The 25,405-nt window shown below is 37.7% G+C and overlaps 1 protein-coding gene across 2 annotated transcripts; it reads right to left on the bottom strand.

Moving 5' to 3' along the window:
• Window positions 1-799: 799 nt before the first annotated feature.
• On the bottom strand, window positions 800-25,202 carry LOC122319167 (anaphase-promoting complex subunit 7). Of its 2 annotated transcripts, none has more exons than XM_043137112.1 (18): window positions 24,936-25,202; window positions 24,770-24,838; window positions 24,618-24,668; window positions 14,544-14,678; window positions 14,346-14,408; window positions 13,988-14,103; window positions 12,671-12,755; window positions 12,228-12,287; window positions 10,234-10,279; window positions 4,620-4,693; window positions 3,460-3,510; window positions 3,094-3,312; window positions 2,967-3,011; window positions 2,730-2,823; window positions 2,448-2,593; window positions 2,112-2,341; window positions 1,652-1,712; window positions 800-1,399 (listed from the first exon to the last, which is right to left on the bottom strand). In XM_043137112.1, the coding sequence occupies exons 1-18, from the start codon at window positions 25,002-25,004 to the stop codon at window positions 1,313-1,315; spliced, it is 1,701 nt and encodes a 566-aa protein (XP_042993046.1). In that variant the 5' UTR covers window positions 25,005-25,202; the 3' UTR covers window positions 800-1,312. The 2 variants fall into 2 exon arrangements, with proteins under 2 accessions (XP_042993046.1, XP_042993054.1); XM_043137120.1 differs by having other exon boundaries at window positions 3,094-3,294; window positions 24,936-25,200.
• Between the last annotated feature and the right edge of the window lie 203 nt (window positions 25,203-25,405).

Genomic DNA, 25,405 nt, shown 5'->3' with positions numbered 1-25,405 from the left:
CTACTTACCTTAAATGATGGCAAATTTTACATCTTATCACCTGTTAACCCCACATGCATATGTTTTCATACAGATTCGTTTTCCGATCTTGACATGCACACTTAAATTACTACCATTTGCATTAGTATACTTGTTTCATCTGCTACTGTGTTGTATAACTCCCAAGAACTTGGTTGAATGAGGATCATTTAGATAGATACAATTTTCTGTATTCAGAGGTCTTGAACGACCCCATAGGCTTTGGACATAGATGGCTGCTTGAAGGACGCAGATTGGGAAGTTGGCTGTGGTCCGTCGTGCATTGTGCAGAAGACTGATGGCTTACGTTGCCAAGAGGGAATTGTGAGACAAAGGTAAGAGCTGAAAAGGATGGTCTTTGGCCCAGGATCTCACTATCACCTATGCATGTGAGAGAATGCGATACGGTGGAGGCCGATGTGTTATTGGGACACTTAGCTGGTAGACCGGGAATGAGTGCTGTTACCATGGTGAAGAACTGCATTGCCCGCCCGCCAGTGCCAAAAGATTCAATGTGCAGAAGTGTGGTTGATCGAGCCATAGAGCTGTCACCACTGATAAGGAGGAAATGCCATGATGCTTTGTTGTGGCGATTGAAGTATTTCGACCTTTCTGCTTTGGACTTGTTTCGAGTCTTATTTACCATTTAGTTCCTGCTCTGAACAGATTACGAGTGTCTACAAATTTTACCATAAACGCATCTTTAAAAGTTTAGGAATCACCATTCACCACATAATTGGTCTAAAACCCATTTGATGTACAGGTTGGCGTCTTCTCCACATGAGCTAAACCGCGAAACTTCCCTTCATCAAAGAGAGAGAAAATCAAAGCAAATCGTCTTGATGGTTTGGCCATTTGGCTTACATGTCAATTTCCAAAATGAAAGTAACATCTAAAACTGACAATATGTTTACATCATTTATACATCCAAATATAAGAGACCCAATTTTTTACAGCATCCAGAAAACGGCCCCTCGCACTAATGCCTAATCTTCTTTACTTTCTGCTTTAAGCCATACCCTCAAACATAAATCAACCTCAACATCCATCCACACAGAATATATAAATGTCCCCTTTTCATACTCGCGAAATTCCTGCTTAAGCAGCATAATTTTTAATTTTCCAGTTATCTTAAGTGAAATCCATAGTCGCGGGTCACCGGTTTGGCTTGCCAGGACAGGGCAGCACTGCGAATCTCAAATTACTTGTTATTCACTCATTTGCAACCAATATAATCTGGGCGGGGATTTCCTCATTGTTTTAAACGATGAAAACTCACCGTCTGAACTTGTCCTCACAAAAGATCAGTTTCTTCCTGTTCTCCATCAGCATCCTCAACCTCATTTTCATCATCTTCTTCAGGTGCATCAGGATCCACCCCCTGCAAAAGAATACAAGGTTAATCCCCAGGGGGAGGCATTCTTAAGCGATTTCCCTTTCCCTTTCCCTTCCCCTTCCCATTAGTTTTACTTAAAAAATGTTCAATTGCTTTGGCTGATCATATATGTGGGAAGCTATCAACAGAAATAGTGTTATCATCCTGAAGCAAAGGCAGTGAAGGTGATGTGAAGTAATTGGAAGGCTGCAAATTATCAAACAAATTGTTGAAAAAAGAACAGCAGCAGAAAGGAACCTTCATTTGTTTTTCCAAGCGTTCTAGCCCCTTTTTTGCAGCTTCATTCTGTGAGTTTATCCTGCAATAAAATAAAAATACGTCAAATTGAAAGCATTTTTCAGATGAGAGCATTGGAGGATTTCCCCTACCCTGCTCATAATTCACAAACATTCCTGGAAGTTGAAAAGCCTGATCGCGATTTTCATAGCATCTGATCACAGAAGTTGGTGATTTTAAATAGGTGAATTCAGAGCAGCCATTTCAAACTGGCTGTGATAAGACAACCTAATAATGATCCCATGCCATAAGTAGTCCTGATGGCTCTAATCAAGGATTTTTACCTTCATTTATCATCCAAAACACAATGGGCCCTTTTCATGCTCTAAAGCAACCCCTTACAAAAGAGAATCTGCAGCAATGCAGATCTTATGTCCTAACTCAGAATGAGATTCACATCTTATGTAATGTAAGGTTTTACCTCAATGCAGCCTGATAATGTGACAAAGAATCTTGAAGCATATTTGTAGCAGCAAATACTTGAGCCAGTTTAACATGAAGAGAGTCGTCAGCCCAATCTTTGAGGTATCGCTCAAGCAGAGATACAGCATCTCCATTTCGACCTTCAATAACATGGAGCTCAGCCAAAGCTAGAGCTGCACCTAGGTAACCGGGTTCCAGCCTAAGTGCTGACTCATAAAACTTTTTTGCCTGTTACAAATTTAGATTATATTCAAAACATTTTTTTATGGTTTTGAATTCTGGATGAAAGCAATCTTCATTTCTAAGCTGATCCTGAATAGATCTCTACAGATACCTTCTCTCTGCCACTAGAGTTACTGGCATGAACATCCCCGACTAATTTTAGTGCCTTTGCAGATTGAGGCATTGCCTTCATCGCCTCCCTGGCAGCATACAAAGCCTCTTTGGTTTTAGATAGACACAAATAGGAATGAACTAAACCTGAAATCACAAGGGAGTTCTATATCATTTTAACGCTTCTACATTTCTCTATCATTCATTCTTTGTTTAGAAAAAAAGTCACATTAAATGTGAATAAGTCAATGGTAAAGCGCATTTTCCCCCTTGAAAGCTGCACCTTGATATGAACGAATATCAGGTCTCAATTCTTGAGCTCCCCTGAAAGCAATTACAGCAGCTTCTGCTCGCTTTGCTGTTAACAAGAGGTTACCCTGAAAACTTGAAAGAAATCTTTGTGATATGGAATTGAAGATAAAAGGGTGGGAAGAAAAAAAAAACTCCCTCGGTACACGGATGCTGCAATATATCATCCACAAGATATACCATTCTATCATGAGTGGAATTGTTTTAATACCTTCATAATATAACCTGGTATATGCCTCTCGTCAATTCGGATGCTCTGATTGCAAAGAATTAGTGAATCTCATGAGATCTAGTAATAAGGAAACACATCTATCCAAGCTTTTCTCAAATTAACTGACCTTGTCAGCATAAGACAAAGCTCCTCTCTCATCTTTCCTTTCCCACAGTACAGACAAAGTCACAAAAACTTCTGGCTTTGTGGGATCAATACTCAGCAAATCATGTGCTAACTTGTTTAGCTTTAAATAATCAGACTTCGTCTTCAGAAGCATTGCATACTCATCCATATAAGTAACAATGTATGGATCAATTGATCGAGCCTGAAAAGACCAAAAACTCTATACTTACATGTTCTTGCAAGTATATGACTCCATATTTGCCTCTGCATGCACACTTGTGTATGCTTGAGAGAGAGAGAGAGAGAGAGAGAGAGAGAGAGAGAGAGCACTACAATTGTACAAACATAATATGCTAGAGCCTATTACCTTTTCAAAATTCATGATGGCCTCGTCATTCTTTCCAATAATGGCTTCAATCTTCACATTGCATACAAGTAAAAAATAAACTGAAGTTAAAATGATGTAGGTTTGCTAGAAGCAACTTACTAAATGTCCCATTCAAGACCACTCCCTGTGAAATGCAATGTCAGTGATCAGGCTAGAAAGGCATCTGAAAATCAAAGAACACTCACATACAATCATATACCCCAAAGAAACATTTGGCAATGTGTTACTAGCAAAACTGGTTTCCTTATCACTATGCATCCACAGGCGGACTTGAGCTTGCCTAGGAATACAAGGTAAGTTCCTAATATCTTTTTGCTTACATATAAAATAGTTAAGAAGTTGGCTGATAATAAATACAACATAGCTAGATAACTTATCTTAAATAATGTCTTGCAACCTTTCCCCAAGGTGGAGGTTTTTTTTGTTTTTTTTTTTCCCTTGTCAGGAGGGGCAGCGTTCGTTGTTGCAACTAACTAAAATTCAGTCAGCATAATGTTGGCCAAGTATTTCCTCTAAAAAAACTGAAGGGGACCTCATATAAGAACTACATTTCACCTTCTCGTACCAACAAATAAAAACATGGCAGTTAGACAAAAGCATCTAGCTAGTCCGGCAGATAAGATGGCTGTGCTGCAGCTCAAATAGCATTATCTTCCTTTTTTGATGCTGTGTACCCCAAGCCATGCCCAGAGCAAGGGTCGTACCCAGACCCATTACTATAAAGGCGGATTTTGCATGCAGGTCTGAGGCACACCACCAGAGAAGAGTATTGTTGTTGACCAACATATGATGGAAAAAAGGTAGCCAGGAAAAACCACATCTAGAAAATCAAATTTATATCCCTGTGAATCATTTCCATAGAATTTGCTTCTGCCTATGAGATTTACTAGATAGAGAAAGAAACTGCCAAGCATCAAGGCATTCGAACTTGAAAAAAGCAAACAGTTATCATAAAAAGTGAAAGGCAGTGACAAGTAATTGTGGCTTTCATAAACAGAGAAAATCAAATATTTTTTTGATAAGTAACACAAACAGCTTTGATGTATATTGCATGAGCATGACTCAATCAAGCCAAACCAGTAAGCAACACACATTTTTGGCATATTAACATGCTGCAATTTGTTTTAAAAAAATTGTACCTTTGCAATTTCAAGTAACAAGTGTATGTTATTAGGAAAACGTTGTAACAGATCTGAAAAGAGCTCCAAACCACCTGCCAATAAAAGATGCCACAGTAAAAGATCGTTGACTATTACTCAACTTTCCCAAATTCCCACACAAAATATAATAAACAATTTAACTTTTTCAAATCCCAAAATAAAAATAATATTAAAAAATTATTCTAACAATATTTTATTCAATTTTCAACTTTAATCTCAACTTATCTCATCTCATCTGTGAAAACAAACGAGGCAACTTCAGCTGTGGAAATTACATCAGAAAATGAGAAAAGTGACAGCATTTTTTCTAACATAAAGGAGATCATCTACATGTATTTCACTAGTCATAAAGCCAAACAATAGACCAAGTGATCAACGGTTACAATTCTAATTTCTTGCCTTGGTCAGAGTTCAAGTAAGAGCAATTCCCTTCTTCAACCAAGGGTGAGTTTCGCACAAACAATCAAAGTTCTCCAGATAGAAAGACTCCAGGACAGCTACCAAAAATGGCACTGATTGTGTAACTTTCATCAGCCTGAGCTATCCTTTAAATGTGTATATGAGAAGATATTACATTTTCATGCAAATATGGAATGTAATAATCCATCATGCCAGTTCAAAAACAAGTGCAGTAGCTCTAGGCTTCATTCGAAAGCATCGTAGTAATTAGGTTCTTGATGTCAACTAGGGGCGTAAATTTAAACCGGAAAACCGGTCCGGACCGGACCGGTTTTGAACTGGTCCGGTCTGGGACTAGTTCTTGTAGTGTCCAAACCGGCCGGAACCGAACCAGTTCAGGTTTTGCGATTTCGGCCCGGTTGATTAAAAATTTAATATTTTATATAAAAGTTTTATATAAAATGAATATTATACAAAATATTTTATATATAAGTTTTATATATAATATATAATTATATATCATATATGAAATAATTTCATATTATAATTTATAAATTATAACATAAAATGTTAATCTTAAATATGAACATTTGTAATTTGTTTGATCATATGTTATTAATATAATTATATATAAGATAATGTTATTATAATTTATAAAATAATCTTAAAAATGAAAATTTAATTGATCATATTCTTTAAACAAAAAATATATATTAAATTATATTATATATAGTCTAATATATTATATAGCTATACTAATATATAGTTTATAACTAATACTAAAACTATTATATAGTCTAATATATTATAATTTACAGAAAATCTATTCTTCGGCCTGCCATTTTAACACACCATCCACACTACCATGTGAAAAGATAAAAAAGGTCCCGTAAAATTTTAAAAAGACAAAAACACTCCAAGGCTTAGTTAAATATTACTGTACACGCTGGCCAGTGTGTGAAAAATGTGGTGTGCTCCGTAGCACTACTCTATAATTTATATAGCTATACTAATATATATAATATAAGTTTATAACTAATACTAATATATAACTACACTAATAATCTAATATTAATACTATTATATAGTCTAATACATTATAATTTATATAGCTATACTAATATATAAATTTATAACTAATACTAATAGTCTAATATATATATATTTTTGAAAGAATACTAATAGTCTAATATAGACTATAGTTATACTTATACTAATATAGTTATACTAAATCACTATATTCTATTAAATGTATTACAAATATATATAAATTATAATTATCAATTTCCCAAACCATAAAAAAAATATTTTAATTATCATTTAAAAAAAACACATTGAAAATAGGAAACTAAACCCTAAAGCATTTCAACTCTCATCTCTGACTGTCTCATCTCCAGGAAACGCCGAACGGCGCCTCAGTGCCTTACTCAGCACTCTCGTCTCTCAGCCTCGCTCTCTCACTCTCTCGTCTCTCACTCTCTCATCCCTCACTCTCTCATGAGTTGTCAGTCATCCCGCACTCTTTGCCTCGTCCTCACTCTGTCTCTAATGGTATTTTTTTTTTTTGGAAATTAATTATCAATTTTTGAATCCAAAATTTACTTTGATTGGGTTTTGTGATATTAGGATTTTTAATCCGAAATTTAGGATTTTTGTGATTATGTTTGTTGAATCCGAAATTTACTTTGATTGGATTTTGTGATTGGGTTTTGTGATATTAGGGTTTTTGAATCCAAAATTTAGGATTTTTGTGATTGTGTTTGTGTTATTAGAGTTTTGTGATTGGGTTTGTGAAATTACTTTGAAATTATGATAAATGATATTTTCGATATTAGGGTTTTTGAATCCAAAATTTACTTTGATTGGGTTTTGTGAAATTTACTTTGATTGTGTTTATTTGTATTAATTATAGCAGCTTTTATTAATTTTATTTTTGTTACTACAAAATCACAGATGGATCCTTCAAATGAAACGGAAACACCTGGCGATAGTCAACCTTCAATGGAAAGGAGTCGAAGGACTATGGAATCAACAGTGACTAATGATCCGCTTTCTCCCAAATCTTATGTAAGCAAGCCATCTACTGGTAGGAAAAGATCTGTAGTCTGGAATTATTTTACAAAGATTTCTACCGAGGATAAGTCGAAACCTAGGGCTGCATGTAACCTTTGTGGGATGACTTATGCTTGTGATCTTAATATAAATGGCACAAAATCAATGTTGGGGCACTTAGAAAAAACATGTAAGAAGTCTCCACTTAGGAAAGTGGATAAGAACCAATCTGTATTGAGTTTCCAGTCTGGATCAAGCAGTGGGGGGCTTATACCTATTGCTTTTTAGTGTTGAGACTTGTAGAGAAGCCTTAACAGAAATGTTGGTTGTTGATGAGCTTCCTTTTAAACATGTGGAAGGGGAGGGGTTTGAGAAATTTATGCTTGTGCAACCTAGATGGAATGGGATTCCATCATGTGTAACAATTGCAAAATATATTTTTAAACTTTACTTGAGAGAGAGACATGTTGAAAAATGCTCTTAAGAGACAGAGCATTTGTCTAACCACAGATACATGGACATCCGTGCAAAATTTTAACTATATGACACTCACCACACATTTTATTGATGAAGATTAGAAAATATACGAGAATTATCAATTTTTGTAAGGTGGAAAATCATAAAGGTGAGACATTAGGTAAAAAATCGAAATGTGTTTCCTTGAATGGGGGATGGCCCAAAATATTTACAATGACACTTGATAATGCAAGTTCAAATAATGGGATAGTTTCGTATATCAAAAGAAAAACAAGGAGTAGAAAGGATATGATTTTGGAACATGTTCTTGCATATGAGATGCTGTGCTCATATCTTGAACTTGATTGTTCGGGATGGGTTGAAGGAATATGATCAATTAATTGCACGAATTAGAGGAGCTGTGAAGTATGTGAAATCATCTCCACAAAGGTGGAACACAGTTAAGCATTGTTGTGATAGTGAGGATTTTACTCGTAAAAGTAGTGTATGCTTAGATGTAACAACTCGTTGAAACTCTACTTATATGATGTTGGATAGGGCTGAAAAGTTTCAAAAAGCATTTCAATAGCTAGAGGATGAAGATTCTAGATATGTTAAGAGCATTGGGGAGGATGATAGTGAGGATGATGATGGTGTTAGTGAGTTGGGTAAAGGAGGGGCATCTAAGTTAGGGCCTCCAACCATGGATGATTGGGATAAGAGTAGGTTGTAAAATTTCTAAAACTTTTTTGTGATGCAACCTTGCGTTTCTCAGGGACCAATTATGTCACTTACAACTATTTTATATATGAGCTAGCGACAATTCAAGCTGCAATTAATTTGGAGTGTGTGGAAAGGCCTCATAATTTGAGGACAATAGCATTTAGTATGAAATCTAAATATGAGAAGTATTGGGAAAATCTTGAAAAAATGAATCTTTTGTTGTATGTTGGGTTGGTTCTTGATCCTCGATATAAAATACGTTGTTTAGCATTTATTTTTGAAAGAATATTTGAGGATGATAGTTTGAAAGTTCTCATGTTGGTGGATTGGGTTAAAGATGTCGTGACTCGTTTATACGATATTTATTGTGAAGATGGCAAAAGTGATGTTGGGCCACAAGATAAAACTATGAGCCAATCAAGTGGGGGAGGGGCTAGTACTACAAGTTTAACTGTTGGGATAGGTCAAGGTGATTTCGGATGATTTATCCATGCCCAAATTAAGCAGCATTTGAAGTCAAAGAACTCTTTGGAGAGTAAATCTGAACTGAAGAGGTATTTATCTGAGATATCACGTGCTTTCAAGAGTTGCGCAGGGCATTCTTGCAGTTTCGATATCTATAGTGGCCTTTGAATTAGCTTTTAGCACAGCAGGTCGAGTACTTGATTATTACCAGAGTAGCCTATTTCCACTTATGGTAAAAGCCATTATTTGTACACAAAATTTGCTGCATTCTTCTACCCCGATTAACATTAACACTTTAATGGATGATGTAGAAGAGTGAGAAATTTGATACAGGTATGTAGCATTATTCACCTTTTCTTTAACTGTATCTAAAGTGTATATCATATTAGTAATTTGTTTAATTATTATGCTTATTATTTTTTTTCCCTTTTGTGTAGATCTCACGGTAGACCTAGGGAGTTCTTCAAGACCTACTACTTTGGTTGAAGATGATTAAATTTAAGGTATGTCAACTTGTATAACATCTTCCCTTAAGTTTTTTTTTTTTTTTTTTCCCATTTAATGTAATTACTAACTTTTTCTTGGAATTAATTGCTTGATTTATTTTCATACAATTGCAAGGTTTGTTGAATGGACTATTGGAGTTGGTGGCTTGGTGCATACCTATTGGTTCTAGTTGTAAAGTTTTTATTATATGTTTTTCTAATTTGAACTTCTAATTTGGATTTGTAATTTGGACTTGTAAATTTGTAATTTGTTGGACTTTTAGACTTGTAATTTAGACTTTTGGTGTTTGCACTTGTAATTTTTTGGACTTTTGGACTTGTAATTTGGACTTTTGGAATTTGGACATGTAATTTGTTGGACTTTTGAACTTCTAATTTAGACTTTTGGTCCTTTGGACTTATTTTATTCCATAGCAGATTTTTCTCTTTATTGCAAATTTTTTTCCCAGTTTTTGTAGTAGTTATATTTATAGGCTTGTAGCAGATTTTTGAAAAGCAGTTTTTAGTAAAGCAGATTTTAGTAAATCAGATTTTTTTTAGTAAAACAGATTTTTTTAGTAAAGCAGATTTTTTTTAGTAAAGCAGTTTTTAGTAAAGCAGATTTTAGTAGAGCAGATTTTTTTAAATAAAAGTATAAAGCAGATATATATATATTTTTTTAATGACAAACTTACATTTTTAAAAAAAGGGGCAAAATCGGAAGTACCGGTTTAGGAGAATAACCGGTGCATAATTGGTTTTAGAAAATGTAACACCGGTACATATCGGTTTGATCTTAAATTGTCTAAAACCGGACCAGACCGGATCGCTTACACCCATTGCAAACATATATATATCAGCAGTAGAAAATTTTACAATGCAGATCATGCGTCCGGGTCTTAATATTTGATGTACAGGCCACAGTCTATATTCACTCCACGAACAGATAATATTCTCAAAATCAGAAGTGATGTTAGTTTACCTTTGTAATTTATTCATCAAAAAAAGTTTACCTTTGTAATCATTTGACACAATGCAACATTGGGCCTCAACATAGCGCTGCACAAAAAGGGAAATTATTAATGAAAGTAATATATCCTAACAGCAACACCAGTGTAAGTATGAATAACTAATTTTTTTAGTTCTTTTGAAAAGAAAACAACCACATTTTTTATGTTCATGAAGAACTAATATTGACCACTCGCTTCGTGGCTAGTCTGCACTCTTTCAACTTTTTGAACTTATCAAGAAAATCAACTAAGACCCAATTATTAGCTGCAAGTGAGAGCAATTGGAGTTTTGACTCGAGGAATTAACAGTCCAGTGAATTGATAGATTCAGAGAGACAACTCGGTATTAATAAACTGGCTCTATTTCTAAAGATAGAATCGATTGGGGGATGCCAGATCCAGAAACAGTTCTAGTCCCAGCAACTGAGGTGTAGTGAGAGGTGAGAACGATAACAACATATGCAGCAAAAGATCTATCGGTTGTTTGCAATGGAATACATTCAAGAGTCTGGTACAGTAGATCTAGAGCAAATAGGCATTGAGTTAGTTGCTTTTATAGTCGATTTTGAATCCCAATGTTGATCAGACACAAAAGTTTGAAGGGAGGCAACATGGCTAGATAGTAGGTGATTATGACATACCGTCTAGATTGAGGGACCCACCTGGTAAACACCATACAGGAAAAATACCAGCCTTCCAGATCGAGGGAAGAGTCCCTTCTAACTCCAGCTCAAGCATTACTTTGCAAGTTAGACACTGTTGTCTTGGGACTAAAATGGGATACGCTCAAAGACTTACTGATTTAGGTTAATTTATAATGTCACCCCTCAATAGAGAGGTCATTTGGATGAGAAGCTATGTGCTTTTCAGAAATTTCCAGAAGAACTAGTTTAAAACAATATAGGTTGTTATTAATATGCAGCACCCAACAAACTATGAAAAGTGCCAAACATTGGGAACTACCTGGGGAGGAGTTAGGAACAGGAACTAGAAAAAGTGAGAACCACTTAAATAGAGGAATCTATTGTATTTCATCCTTCGTTCCCCATAGCAACTGGGGATCAAAAAGCACAAAATTTGATGACATACTAAGGGAAAGACAAAGTTATTATATATTACCGGTCAGCTGGTTGTCTTGCAAAAATAAAAGAACAGGGACTACAGGACTGGTTTTCCACTCATAAGAACGAAAAGATACCTTTGACGAAGTATTTTTTGTTCAAATGGGATGGGGTTCAACTTTAATTCTTTCTTATGAAACATACCTGCCCAAGAAAAAGGGCCACCAAAGCTGCTCATATTAGGTGAGGGCTTACCTTGTTCACTATCACAAGTTTTAGGAGCAAAGATCACAGGTGCTAAAATGGGCACCCTGGATAAGCTTTCCACCTTGAGAAATCCACAACAATTGTGGCCCATGTTGGACTCAAGCCCATTCCTAAAAGAAAGAGAGGAATTTATCTGCATGGATGAGATCTTCATCAAGAAGATATAGGGTAGAGGCTTTCTTGTGGTGGTAATTGTAAGCATCTCTCCTTTTCTCTGAGTGTACACAGTTTTTCTTTTATGCTGCTTTAGGCAAATCTCTCTTTCTTAGTTTCACACTGGTCTAATGAATGAAAGTTAGTCTTTTAGCAAGCGTATATAAGCAGCGCTTAGTGCATAAGCAATTCTTTGGTGGCTGCACTGAAAGGCACGTATGGTGTAGATTGGCTGAAGATGGCTTACACAACATTCAGAACCAGCCTTGGAGTGAATGATTTTTTTTTTTTTTTTTTACAACTAAAAAAATAAGTTTAAGATTCACTCTTTTACACATCATGTGGATGAGTACTTGGAGTGCATGCGTGGACTGAAGCCCAAATATTAAGCTATTTATGAAAGAAGGGAAAAGTCCTACCACAAGCAACTGACAATAAAAAGCTGATAGTAATCAGGATGATTATGCTAATAAGTGCCTCGTGATGACACGATATATTCTCTCAATAACTACTTACTTGCAGCCAGCGGCTTGAGTCAAAATGATCAAATGAAGCCTTACTGCTTCTCATAGGAGTCTGGAATCAAAAGCAAAGAACACCAGTGGTATCAAAAGAAGGATCATCTTATTTTTCAAACACTATGAGCTAGAAGGAAGATAATGTAATTCAATCAAGTTACAGTTAGAAGCTCCAAATATGTAGACTGTAAACATTGGCCTGGTCATTGATACACAAGGACATCACAGAATTTTCAAATTAGTAGATTGAACACTCATAACAGATATTCAAAATACATATGGTGATACACAAAATTCTGCTAGCCTAGATATGGTAATGTAGGAGATTTAACACTCACAACAACATGAACTTCTAGCAGATGAAGAAAAATATGAATACTTGAATCCTTACATTGATAGAGCACACACATCAAATTGGTTTAATGCTTTTCACTAACAAACCTGAGGAAACAATGAAATAATGTCCTTAAACGTAGCTCCCAGTTCTGCTAGAGCTGTAATAGCATCAAGGACATAAGGGCAATGCCTGTCAAAAAGAAGCATGATTTTGAAAAGCAGATAAACTAATATCACAGGCAACGATACTGTTTTTACAACTCAGGTGATTGAGCATTCAGAAAACAGGCATTCACATGCTAGAAATGCACTTTTTATGCATGCCCTTTAGGCAAGGTAAGGCATGCAGTGACGAATATTGGATGCAGCAGCATTTATGGGTCTGGAAACTTCAATGACAGATAATGGCAATCCAAACATCAAAAGAACGTTCAATGCATATTCATAGAGCTACTCAGTGCTTGTTTGTAATTTTTATTCGCAAGATAAAATTGGTCAATTATATAAGAGCCACAAGGGTAAGGCTGAGGTATATAATATCTGATGAACCATATTGAGTGAGTATAGGCAGTGAATGGGATCCCACATTGCTAGGGAGGAAGAAGTTTTTGCTCTTTATAATAATTCCAAGAGACTCCAACTGTACCATTGACTCAAACTTTTGGAATATGGGCCCAGATGTGGCATTCGCCTCCCTTGGAGCGTTACAAATGGTATCAAATAATTCCCAACATCCTCATGGGCCGTTCCCTCATAAGTAGCACGTTTCAAGTCCCACATTTCTAGATGGGATTGTAATACCCCGTGCTGAGTGAGTATAGGTGAATGAGATCCCACGTTGCTAGAGAGGGAGAAGTTATTGCTGTTTACAATCATTCCAATAGGTTCCAATTGTACCATTGACTTGGGCCTAGAAGTGGCTAGAGCCTCCCTTGGGGCATTACAAACTAAGAAAGAACTACAATAAAAGAGATCCATCATTTAACACAGACTCACCAAAATAAGGCATGAATTTTTGTTGTGTATGTGTGTGTGTGTGTGTGTGTGTGTGTGTGTGAGAGAGAGAGAGAGAGAGAGAGAGAGAGAGAGAGAGAGAGAGAGAAGGAGAGAAGTTTGTCTACAATACATATTGAACCTCCGACCACAACCCTGACTCACTTCAAATACTGCACCTTCACTATTGTGCTTATTGGCACTAGCTAGGCATTGCAGTATTTATGTTCAGGCAATTATAAGATAGAATGTCTACACAAGACCAAGAATGGATTATTGTCCACTCTACTTTTTCCTCCTTTCATAAGCAAAACTGTGTACTTGCACAATTCATTGTGTTCAGATTTAGCATACGGAGATATAATAGAGAAAATAAACTAAAATATAAAATGAAGGGCAGCTGGTATTAAGAAATTCAAATTGTCAAACCTTAAGCACTCTTTGTAACAAGCAATAGCAGGACGGATATGTCTAGAATTTCGATAAAGCTTTCCCATCAACATATGCATCTGCAAATTTCTTGCTTTGCCAGGGATTCCCTCCATCTGCAAAATATAAGGGGTGATATAATGATATTGCACGTCAAAAGAGCCCAAAAATAAGGTAAAATAAAAGAAACAACAGTTAAACAAAACCAATAAATTGCCAGGTTCTTCCTTGTCCATTATGGACTCACTTCACACAAAAAAATTTCTCAACATTCTGCTTAAGTGGACAGAGGCCACCATCAAAAAAGTGTGTTTTGTGCACATGTGAAGGGGGGAGAGAAAGAATCAATAGGCAAAACCTCAGCAAGGGCGGCTCTGTTCTCACTCAGCGCACAGTGACAAGATGCGATTTTAAACTTCACCTGTTCATTAGACAGAAAAGGTGAATGATGCAAGAAAAAATAAACCTTAACCATAAAAGAGCCTAACATTAATTATTAATCTCCACTAAGCTGTAAAGAGACTGAATTCATAGCAAAAGAAAAAAATCACTCTACCTCATTTTCATTAATTGCTGAGATGTTAAAAGAATTTGGAGAAGATGACCTGTTTGATGGTAGTGAACTTCTAGAAGTTGTTTGACTCTGTTTAGGAATAATCTTGTAGTATTGCAAGGCTTGCTTGTATGTATGCTGTTAGAAAACAGATTCAATGAAACTAAAAATTTCCCAAACAAACAAAAACGATGATGATGATTCATATGAACAATTGAGGCAACCTATCAAAAAGTAATGCATAAAGAATAAAATTAGATTTTGGTACCATTTAAATGTGGACCAGTTGACCAATGGTCTTGTGGCCGAGTTGTACTTCTCTCATTTAGAGATTACGTTTGAGGTTTGACTTAGGGGTGTCAATATGTGAAACAACCCGTGAACTCAATACGATTACGACACGAAATTAGTAGGTTTAGGTTTGATGTTAACGGGTTCGAGTCAAAACGGGTTGCCCCGTTAACACACGATCTATAAACGTGTCAATAATGGATTAAACCACTTAACCTGAAATCAATCCGTTTTGACTTGTTTAGATTTTCTTTCAAAATCACAATTTTATTATTATTGAGTTGTAATATTGATATTTCTCAGTACGTTTATATTTTTATTGTTGGGATTGTAACTCTGGACCTATGCTCATATTTATTATTTTGTAGGGTTTGTACTATTGATTTATTATATGTTAAAATTTTAAAAATATTGATTTTTTTGTTAGTAGGTAGTCTTATATTTTTTTTAAGATAATGTGGCTACTAATAAATATAGATTTTAACTTTTACATGAAATTCTATTAATCAAGTCAAATAAGTTATGTGTGTTAGTCCAACTCATTTATATGAAATAGGTATAAATGAGTCGTTTGTATTGATATATTTCTAATTTATTATTACACGAGTCAAACGGGTGACATGACACAACACGACTCATTATCTAAATGGGTTGGGTTAGAATTTAACACATTTAGCTTAATGAGTGAGGTTCGGGTTTACCCATATAGTCAAATGTTCATAACTTGACACGAAAACGAAAACACACCCTTGTTGACACTTTGACTCACCATGGGTGCAAGACTAGGGAAAATTGAAACTCTCCTAGTTATTGGGAATATATATATGTATGTATGTATATGTATACATAAATACATACATACATTTTTTTTTTTATAAGTAATAAAAGCTTCATTAAGATAAAGATGGGCATAGCCCAGGTACACTGGAGGTATACATGAACATACACCTATTTAAGAACTAGAAACAGAAGCAAGAAAATCATGGCAGCTTAGGCCATTAAAATCTAAAGCAATGGCCCACAGAAAAAAAGTCTTCCATAAGAAACACCAAAACTCTTCCGAGGAACGTTCACGATCCTCGAAAAGTCTCTCGTTTCTTTCATTCCAAATACACCAACAAATACAAATAGGAGCCATCCTCCACAAAGATGCAATTTGCGGAGTCCCGGTGATTCCTCTCCAGCTTGCTAAAAGCTCTACCACCCGACGTGGCATTACCCAAGCTATTCCCATTCTGTTAAAAAATAGGTTCCAAATCTCACTTGCAAACTTGCAATGTAGGAGTAAGTGGTCCACGGTCTCTCCATTGTTTCTACACAAACAGCACCAATCCACAATTATCAGGCCACGTCTTCTAAGATTGTCAGTGGTCAAAATCTTCCCTAACGCTGCTGTCCAAACAAAGAAGGCAGCCTTTGTGGGTGCTTTACTTCTCCATATATTCTTCCACGGAAACTTGGGTCTTTGTTGCATGGTATTGGCTTCGTAAAAAGAACGTACCAAGAATTTCCCCTTTCTATTCGGACTCCAAAACATCACATCTTCAGTTGTGGTAGCAAAGGGCACACTGTACAGTAGATTCATAAATTCCAACAAGTCATTGACTTCCCAATCGTTTGCATCCCTGGTAAGGCTAATATTCCATTCCTGTGTGTCTTGATTGATCACCCTTAAATCAGCCACCACCGCTTCTTTTTCCCGTGCAATAGCGAAGATTGTGGGATAGGCATCTTTTAGGACCAGATCACCCACCCACCTATCCATCCAAAAACTGATCCTTCTACCATCTCCCAAACATAACCGGATATTACGAGAAAAGGAATCCCACCCCTTCCTTATATACTTCCAAAGCCCCACCCCATAAGTCCCCCTTCCCTCTCTTGAACACCAACCCCCACACTCACTACCATACTTTATATCAATCACTCCTTTCCATAATGCTTCCCTCTCAAAGTTATACCGCCACAACCATTTACCCAATAATGCCTTATTAAAAGCCCTTATGTCCCGAACCCCCAACCCACCATCTCTCAATGGAGTACATATCCTATCCCATCCCACCAAGTGATACTTAAACTCTTCTCCTATCCCCCCCATAGGAAATCTCGCTGAAGTTTCTCCAATCTCTATGCTATGCTAGCTGGGAGTGGGAATAAGGATAGGAAGTATGTAGGAAGGTTAGATAGAGTACTTTTGATCAAAGTTATTCGCCCCCCTTTTGATAAGTATACCTTTTTCCATCCAGCCAGTCTACGCTCAAATTTTTCCAGCACCCCCTCCCAAACCGACCTTGCTTTGAACGAAGCCCCCAATGGAAGGCCCAGATATTTCAAAGGCAAGGAAGAGACCACACAACCCAAGATATTGGCTAACCCCCTGATATTATTTACTTCCCCCACCGCAACCATCTCCGTTTTAGCAAGATTGATCTTCAACCCGGACACGGCTTCAAAGCAAAGCAAAATAGCCTTCAAAGACTCTATATGACCTGCCTCTGCCTCGCAAAATAATAAAGTATCATCTGCAAACAAAAGGTGAGAAATAATGATGGAGTCATGATTGCCCCCCACGTTAAAACCTGAGAAGAATCCACCACCTACTGCCGCTGACACCATTCTACTTAATGCCTCCATCGTCAGAACAAATAAGAGGGGAGATAGAGGATCTCCTTGCCGCAGCCCCCGCGAGCTATTAAAGAAACACACTGGGTCCCCATTAATCAAAACCGAGAATCGCACCGTTGATACACAATGCCTTATCCACCGCCTCCATCTTGCCCCAAAACCACATCTGTCCAACAAATAAATCAAGAAATCCCAATTCACATGGTCGTACGCCTTCTCCATATCAAGTTTACACAAAATACCTGGGCTTCCGAATCTTATTCTACTATCCAAACATTCATTTGCTATAAGAACCGAGTCTAGGATTTGCCTCCCCTTCACAAAGGCGTTTTGAGATTTAGAAATGATCTTTTCCATAATCGTGCTCATTCTATTGGCAAGAACCTTTGAGAGTATTTTATACACACTGCCCACAAGACTTATTGGTCTGAAATCAGGGACCTCCATTGCCCCAGCCTTTTTAGGGACTAAAGCAATAAAAGTTGCGTTTAAGCTTTTTTCAAACTTGCCATGCGTATAAAATTCCTGAAAAACCAGCAATACTTCTTCTCTCACCACCTCCCAACAAGATTGAAAAAAAGTCATAGTAAAACCATCCGGCCCTGGTGCTTTATCCTTATTCATTTTCTTAATTACTTGATGTATCTCTTGCTCTTCAAACGGTCTCTCCAACCAATCTCTACTAGTTTGATCTATGGTCTCAAAAGCTAAACCATCTAGGGTCGGCCTCCAATCATGCGGTTCCGCTAGCAACTGTTGAAAATGACCCACCACATGTTCTTTTATAACCTCTTGATCTGAAAAAATTTCACCATTAATGTTCATAGACTCAATAGCATTGAATCTCCTATGCGCATTAGCCACCCGGTGAAAGAATTGTGTACACTTATCCCCCTCCTTTAGCCACAAAGTCCTTGACTTTTATCGCCATGATATTTCCTCCATTAAAATCAATCTTTCTAATTCAGTAATAACTTGAACTTTACGATTATTCCCCTCCCCTACTCCCTCCAAGGTTTGTAGCTCTTGAAACAAAACTTTTTCTGAGAGTTCACATCACCAAAAACCTGTTCATTCCATATCTTCAAATCCTTCTTCAAAGCTTTCAGCTTTTCCGCCAAAACCTTACTCGGATTGCCTTCGAAAGAATATGAACTCCACCATTGCCTAATCAAATCCACAAACCCCTCAACTTTTAGCCACATATTCTCAAACTTAAAAGGCCTTCTACCCCCTTGTATGCCACCACCATCTAACATTATGGGAAAATGATCTGAACATATTCTCGGGAATCTTTTCTGATTTAGGCCAGGGTATTGTGATTCCCACGAAGGGGAAAGAATAAATCTGTCCAACCTTGACCACGCATGGTTGTTGGACCAAGTAAATTCCCCCCCCCCCCCCCCCCATCAACGGTATATCCATAAGTCCCATCTCGGAAATGAAGTCTGAAAAATCTGCCATGGCTTGATTTTGACCAGCCCCCCCTGATCTCTCACTAGAAAATCTAGTCACATTAAAATCTCCTCCGATACACCATGGCGCTTCCCACCACGAGCATAACCCAGCTAACTCCTCCCAAAGCAACCTCCTTTCGCTATCTATATTAGGGCCATAAACCCCAGCAAAAGCCCACACGAACCCATCATCTATATTTCTGAAGAGACATCCCACCGAATGTTCTCCCACAAACTCTTCCATGATCTCCACCACCCTCTTATCCCACATAACCAGGATCCCTCCGGAAGCCCCATTCGACGGTAAGAAATTCCAGCCTACATAAATGCAACTCGACAAACTTCTAATAATTCTTCTATCAATCTGCTTCAACTTTGTTTCCTGTAGACAAATTATATCCCACTTCCATTGTCTTAATAAAGCTCTAACACGGAGACGTTTGTTAAGCTCGTTAAGTCCCCTAACATTCCAGCTTATAATTTTAGTCTTCATTTAACAGCTGATCCGACCCTCCCTTTATTTCTTCCACGGCTTGCACTCCCCTCCTTGCCATCATAGTTAATGGACCAGGTGAGTCTCCTTAACTCCCTCTCTCTTTTAGACCCAGCCCCATGCTGTCCTGCCTCAATGGCTATAATCAATGCTTTGAACTGTTCTTCATAACCCACACAAGAGATTCCCAAACAATTTTGAAGATCCTCTATCTTTTTCATCAACCATTCGGATGATCTAGTAGGAGATAATATGCTGATAGGAGTTGGATCTGCAACGTCTTCTTCCTCCCCCTCTAATTCACTATCACACGGGTCAAACAGGACCAGGTTTCCCTCCCCCTCTATTTTCTCCTGAACTGCCGAGATCTCCTTAGTCACCAAATCTAAGGAATTCAAACCAGATACCTCATGTTCCTCCCCAAACTTGCATACTTCTCTCCAAGAACTGATATTAGCTTGCACTAAATCACTTGGCATAGAAATAGCCATTCCCTCCATTTGCTAGTCAACCACGCTCAGAGCCAGAAAATCTCCCTTTATTATTTCCCCTGGTTCTAAACTCAAACTTGCTCCTATTACATCACAAGCCTCCATCGGCCCTTTCTGTATCTATTCAGACCCCGAAATCGACGTCTTCTGTGTTACTGGACATTCCGTAACTTGACCGAGAGAAGGCTCTCTCGCTGTCTCCTCCTCCAGCGACGGCATCGACTTCGGGCCACCACCTGAAGGCTCGCCTCCCTCCATCGACCCTGTCTGTCCGAGACCAGGTCCGAGACTCGGGCCCACTTGATGTGTATCGGGCCCCTTGCAGAGACCCACAACCGATACAAGTTTTCGGCCACCAGCCACAATCCACTTCTTGCGTGGGCTTTTGGAAGGTCCCAGCCCAATGGGAACCATTTTCCCTTTGCCTTTCTGTAACCCATTAAACATATCCTCCTCACCCCTTATTTCCGATTCTTTTCCAATTTCCTCAGAGCCCACCTGCATGGGCCTTTCCTCCACCTAACCCAGACCCACATTCCCCCCCTCCTCAACGCTGCATTTCAATAAAGCCAAAGACTCTTGCAAAAATCCCACTTGCTTCTCCATATCAACCAACGCCTGCACCACAGTTTCCATATTCAACCCCGACACCCCTCTGCCATCCCCTACGCAACAATGTCTCTTCACTAGAGAGGAAAACTCAACTGCTCCCTCTGCATATTTTGGCACTCGAGACACGACTTCACTGTACGAAAGGGACTGGTTCCTCTGCAACGATGAAGAAATTTGCAATGGGAAACTACCCCTGTTTTGCCCTCCCAAACCAGAGAATGATGCTGTGAGTTCCTTCAGCAACTCCTCAAGGTTCCTCCACCCCACCCCTTTCCTTCCTTCTGGTATCATTATCACCCCACGACGTCTCCCTTGTCCAAACTCTGATAAGGAGAAGAAACTCCCATAAGAGTTACGCTTTCTCTGTAACACCAGAACTTGAGACCCACTTCTACGTGACTTAATAAACTCTGGTAGCCCCCGATATGCTACTCCTTCCTTAACCATTGCAGCCAACCACCCCAGTGATCCTTGCTCAAGAGAAATATGATTAACAGCTCTACAACTGCTCTCTGTACATCTCCACCACCTCTCACTAACCTTCTCAAACTCAAAGCATTTCTGATCAATAATGATGTTCCTAATCCACCCCATTTCAGCACCACTACTCCTAGATTAACACACAACTGGACTAAGAAACTAATCTAATCACCTCTGATACACCCTCCATCAAAGTGGATCATTGTAAACTCAAGTGTACGGAGAGAAAATAGAGAAGAGAGAGAAAGACTTAACAGACACTTCTAGAGACATAAGTCACCTAATACATACATACATAAACGTATAAATATTTCCATGTGGTTAAACCGATCATGTAAAGAAGATAAAACCGTACATTCTCACATTTGTCCAATGTCTCACATGGCATCAAAAGTTCTATAGACCCCATGCCTGAAATCCTCCAACATTAATACAAAAGCAAGTCCTAGACACACTTATAGTAATCTTCCAATTTTGCACCAAGGTTTGATGATGCAGCTTCTTACCAAGTTGTGTCAATACCCCAAAGTTGCATGTGTGAATAAACTAGTCACATTCAATCCCAACAATCAAGTTTCATGTTTCACTCGACTCTTTTTGTAACACCCAGGCCCACATTGAAACCCCAGCCCACAGAAACCCTAGATTTTTCTTTTGATTTGTTTGAATTTTTTTTCCTCCTTCACACATACCACCATCTGCACGAAAAAACCCCCATATGCACGAAACCACCCCATCGCCCCACTCCCTGCAGTTTTGTTTTCCCTCTCACAGTCACTCCTTCTCTCCGAGCCTCACTTTCTCCCACATGCCCCTATTTCTCTCATCCCTCCACCTCTCTCAATTTTGTGGTTATGCTCGGCACCACCTCAAGCTGCCAAGGCCTCTCTCAGACGAAGCCAAAACTGGAGGACAAGCACAGCAACCACTGCTAGCATCAACAAACCACGCCGAAAACCAACAACTAGCACTTCATGACCATCACCCCTTCAGTTCTGCACGTTTCTTCCCCCACAGCATCAACTGAAGGGTAGCCCTTAGCAACCCCACATGCACCACCGTGGGGTAACCCCACTGCCAAAGTTCCTCCACGCATCAACCGAATGGGCCCTTGTTTTTACTCAAAAACAAAGCAACCGCTGCACCATAAAACCACCCCGTAAGGCACTGCCTCACTCCGGAACCACAACAGTCAGCCTCCCACCGCCATGCTTAGCTACTGCCATGCACGTCCTAAGTGGCCCCGTAGCATGTCTAAGTCCACTTGCCACTCTCTCTCTCTCTCTCTCTCTCTCTCTCTCTCTCTCTCTCTCTCTCTCTCTCTCTCTCTCTCTCTCTCTCTCTCTCTCTCTCTCTCTCTCTCTCTCTCTCTCTCTCTCTCTCTCTCTCTCTCTCTCTCTCTCTCTCTCTCTCTCCTGGAAAGCAGCCACCACTCATGGCTGGAAACTATAGTGACAAACCACGTTGCATAACTACCCTCGTAAGTCCACTTGCCTCTCCAATGGTTAGCAAGTCTGTGATTAAATTCCATAGTATGTTATATAAATACCCCTGCTAATAAGGGTTGATGATAGGATTAAGGCCTCGTTTGGTTATACATATGAGATGAGATGAGATGTTTTAAATAGTAATGAATAAAATATTGTTATAATATAATTTTGTAATATTAATTTTGTATTAGGATTTGAAAAAGTAAAGTTATTTATTATACTTTGTATGGGGAATTGAAAAAGTTGTAATGATGAATTGAGATGAGATGAGATGAGTTTTTTGGTTTTGCGTAACCAATCCGGGCCTAATATTTTATGATATGATTGTGATAAAAATCAAGAGAAATTAGGTATTTGAAGGTAGAAAATAATTCAGACTTTGATTTATCAGTTGGTGATAGTTTAGTGGATATCAATTATTTTGGAGTGAATATATTTTTAGGGTCAAGAATTTTAGATTTTTAGAAAAAATAAGTTATTTTATAAATTTAGGCTTAAATATCAAAATATGCATTTAATTAGAGATTTAAGCAAGTTACGTGTCTATTTTATAGGTGGCGATTGATATTTGTTCAGCACTGTTGTAGGGAAATTCACAAAAGTTGAAAGAGTCTAGATAAGCAGGGTTCCTATACTAAACTTTGTATAAAAGAAAATGACTAAGGATGATTTTGAAAATATGCATGTTTTTTTTTTAAAGAAATGTAAAAACAACCTCAGATATGTGTTTTGCATACTCATGAAATTTGCAAAAAGAAGAAGTATTTTTGTCATGACTAGCGTAGACATAAGTAAGTTTTTTTGTAGCCATTTTGTTTCTAAATTATGAAAAAGGAGCGATTATGAAAATCGGAGAATTTGTGAATAGTTTATGAAGATGCTCTGATTCTGTTTATGAAAATGCGAGAATGATCTAAATATGTTTTGTGCTCTGCTTGATATGATATGACATCTGAAAACCTTTGGCTTGATGTTCTAATTCGGTATCTGAATATGATATGATTTTGATTTTGTTTCTAATCTGTTCCGTTAAGGCCCTGCCACAGGTATGATAGTGTTATACGGCCCTACCACGAGTATACTAGTGGTATATAGCCCTGCCATGGGTATAATGGTAGTATACGGCCCTGCCACAGGGGTTAAATATGGTCTCTATCCTGAATTGATGCTCTGATATGATATGGAGATGATGTCTTAGATTATGATATGCCAAATGACTTTTGAACCAGGATATTTCTGAAAGCTCCGCTCTAATATTTTGATAACATATTTTGATTATGCATTCTGAAAATAAATGTTTCGTTATGCATTCTGAATTATGTAAATGCTCATATTTACATACTATTATATATTCTCTGCTTACTGAGTTGTAGATAACTCACCCCTTATCTTCACAATATTTTTCAGATGATTTGAATGTTTCGGTTGAAGATCAAGATCAAGGAGCTTAGGCAAGATTATTTAAGTATGGTTATTGAAGAATGTTTTTCCGTAAATTTGTAATGTTCTGATGACATGGTATGTGAGATGTTGACATTTATATTTCGACTTTGTGGTGTTTTTAGATTAATTATATTGTGTAGTTGGTTAGAAACAGTGACTTGTATGTGCAATTAAGAAATTGGAGTCTATATATGCACTATGAGATGTGAGGTTAAATGACAGTAAGTAACTCTCCAACCCATTCGGGACTGGGGCGTTACACTTTTGATTCTTTGAAACCTGAGGTGAAATCTCAATGAACAAAACCTCAAGTATAGATGGTCTACCAGATTCTTGCTATGGTTGTTTAGGCTATTGAGAGTCTTAGGGGATGTTTGGAAATAAATCTCATCTCATCACATCTCATTTATTTTCCAAACATCATTCAAATACAAATACTTTCAAACTAATCATTATAACTCTGTCAAATTTTTATCTCATCTCATTCCCAAGCATCCCCTTAAATATATCAATACAAAATGACAACATTTCTGCTTATTCAGCAATTAGTAACATAAGGTACATAAAACACGCAGGTCAATATATAATAGAAACATTGGAATGCAAACCAAATGATTAAAAAATGCATAATATATCATGGAAATTCAACAGTATCTAGGTAGATTGTGTTTAATCTGTATGGTATGTATTCTTACAATTGCTCTGCGATATTCGCGCTCGCGGAACAATGCGTCACCGAGAAGCACCTACAGGAAAAGGTAGAGAGAAAATTAAACTGCGATGAAGAGCACGATAAAGCCCGGGGGAATTCCAAAATTTGAGGGGAAAAGGAATTCGAAATGCCAACCAAGCTCTCAGCCTTGAGATGTGGAGTGGTTTCAGCGTTAGCAGCAGGTGAAGAAACAAGAAAACAGCCCTGTCCAAGAAAAAACGAAAATCAGAAAACATTCACACTAAAAATTGAAATCCAGAGATGAAAATAATGCGTAAAATCGTAGGTAAGTGAGGAATACGAGCATCTGAGCGGAGCTGTAGAGGCCGTGCTCGAGAAGAGTAGCGATCTGATCCTTGGGGACGTCCATTACTTGCGTGACCTCAAAACTGTGCGCTCTCGAGACTCGGAGAATCCTGAAGAAATGGCTGCCACAGACCCTGGAGTGACTGTCACTGAGAAAACCCCAACCCCCGCTCTATTTTTAAAAGAAAAACTGAAGCCTTCATTTTTAAAACCCCCCTGGCCCCTTGCCTAGCTCCTCTCCTTCCTACGACGCCTTGGCTTTTGGGACGTCACTTCAAATAAAAACCACATTTTGGTTAAATTCAACTATCTCATTTTTTATTTATAACCACCCTCATTATTATTAATCTTGAAAAGATAGTTTAGTCATAAAATTTTTTTATAAAAATAAATTTATAAATTAATATAATTTAAAATGATACATTAAATTATAAAGTCACTTTTATTTTAAAGTAATTTTAACGA

Source organism: Carya illinoinensis, chromosome 1 (assembly GCF_018687715.1).
Source record: "Carya illinoinensis cultivar Pawnee chromosome 1, C.illinoinensisPawnee_v1, whole genome shotgun sequence".
Classification (NCBI taxonomy): domain Eukaryota; kingdom Viridiplantae; phylum Streptophyta; class Magnoliopsida; order Fagales; family Juglandaceae; genus Carya; species Carya illinoinensis.
Note: the sequence above shows the minus strand (reverse complement) of the source record. Positions and strands in the feature narration are given on the sequence as shown.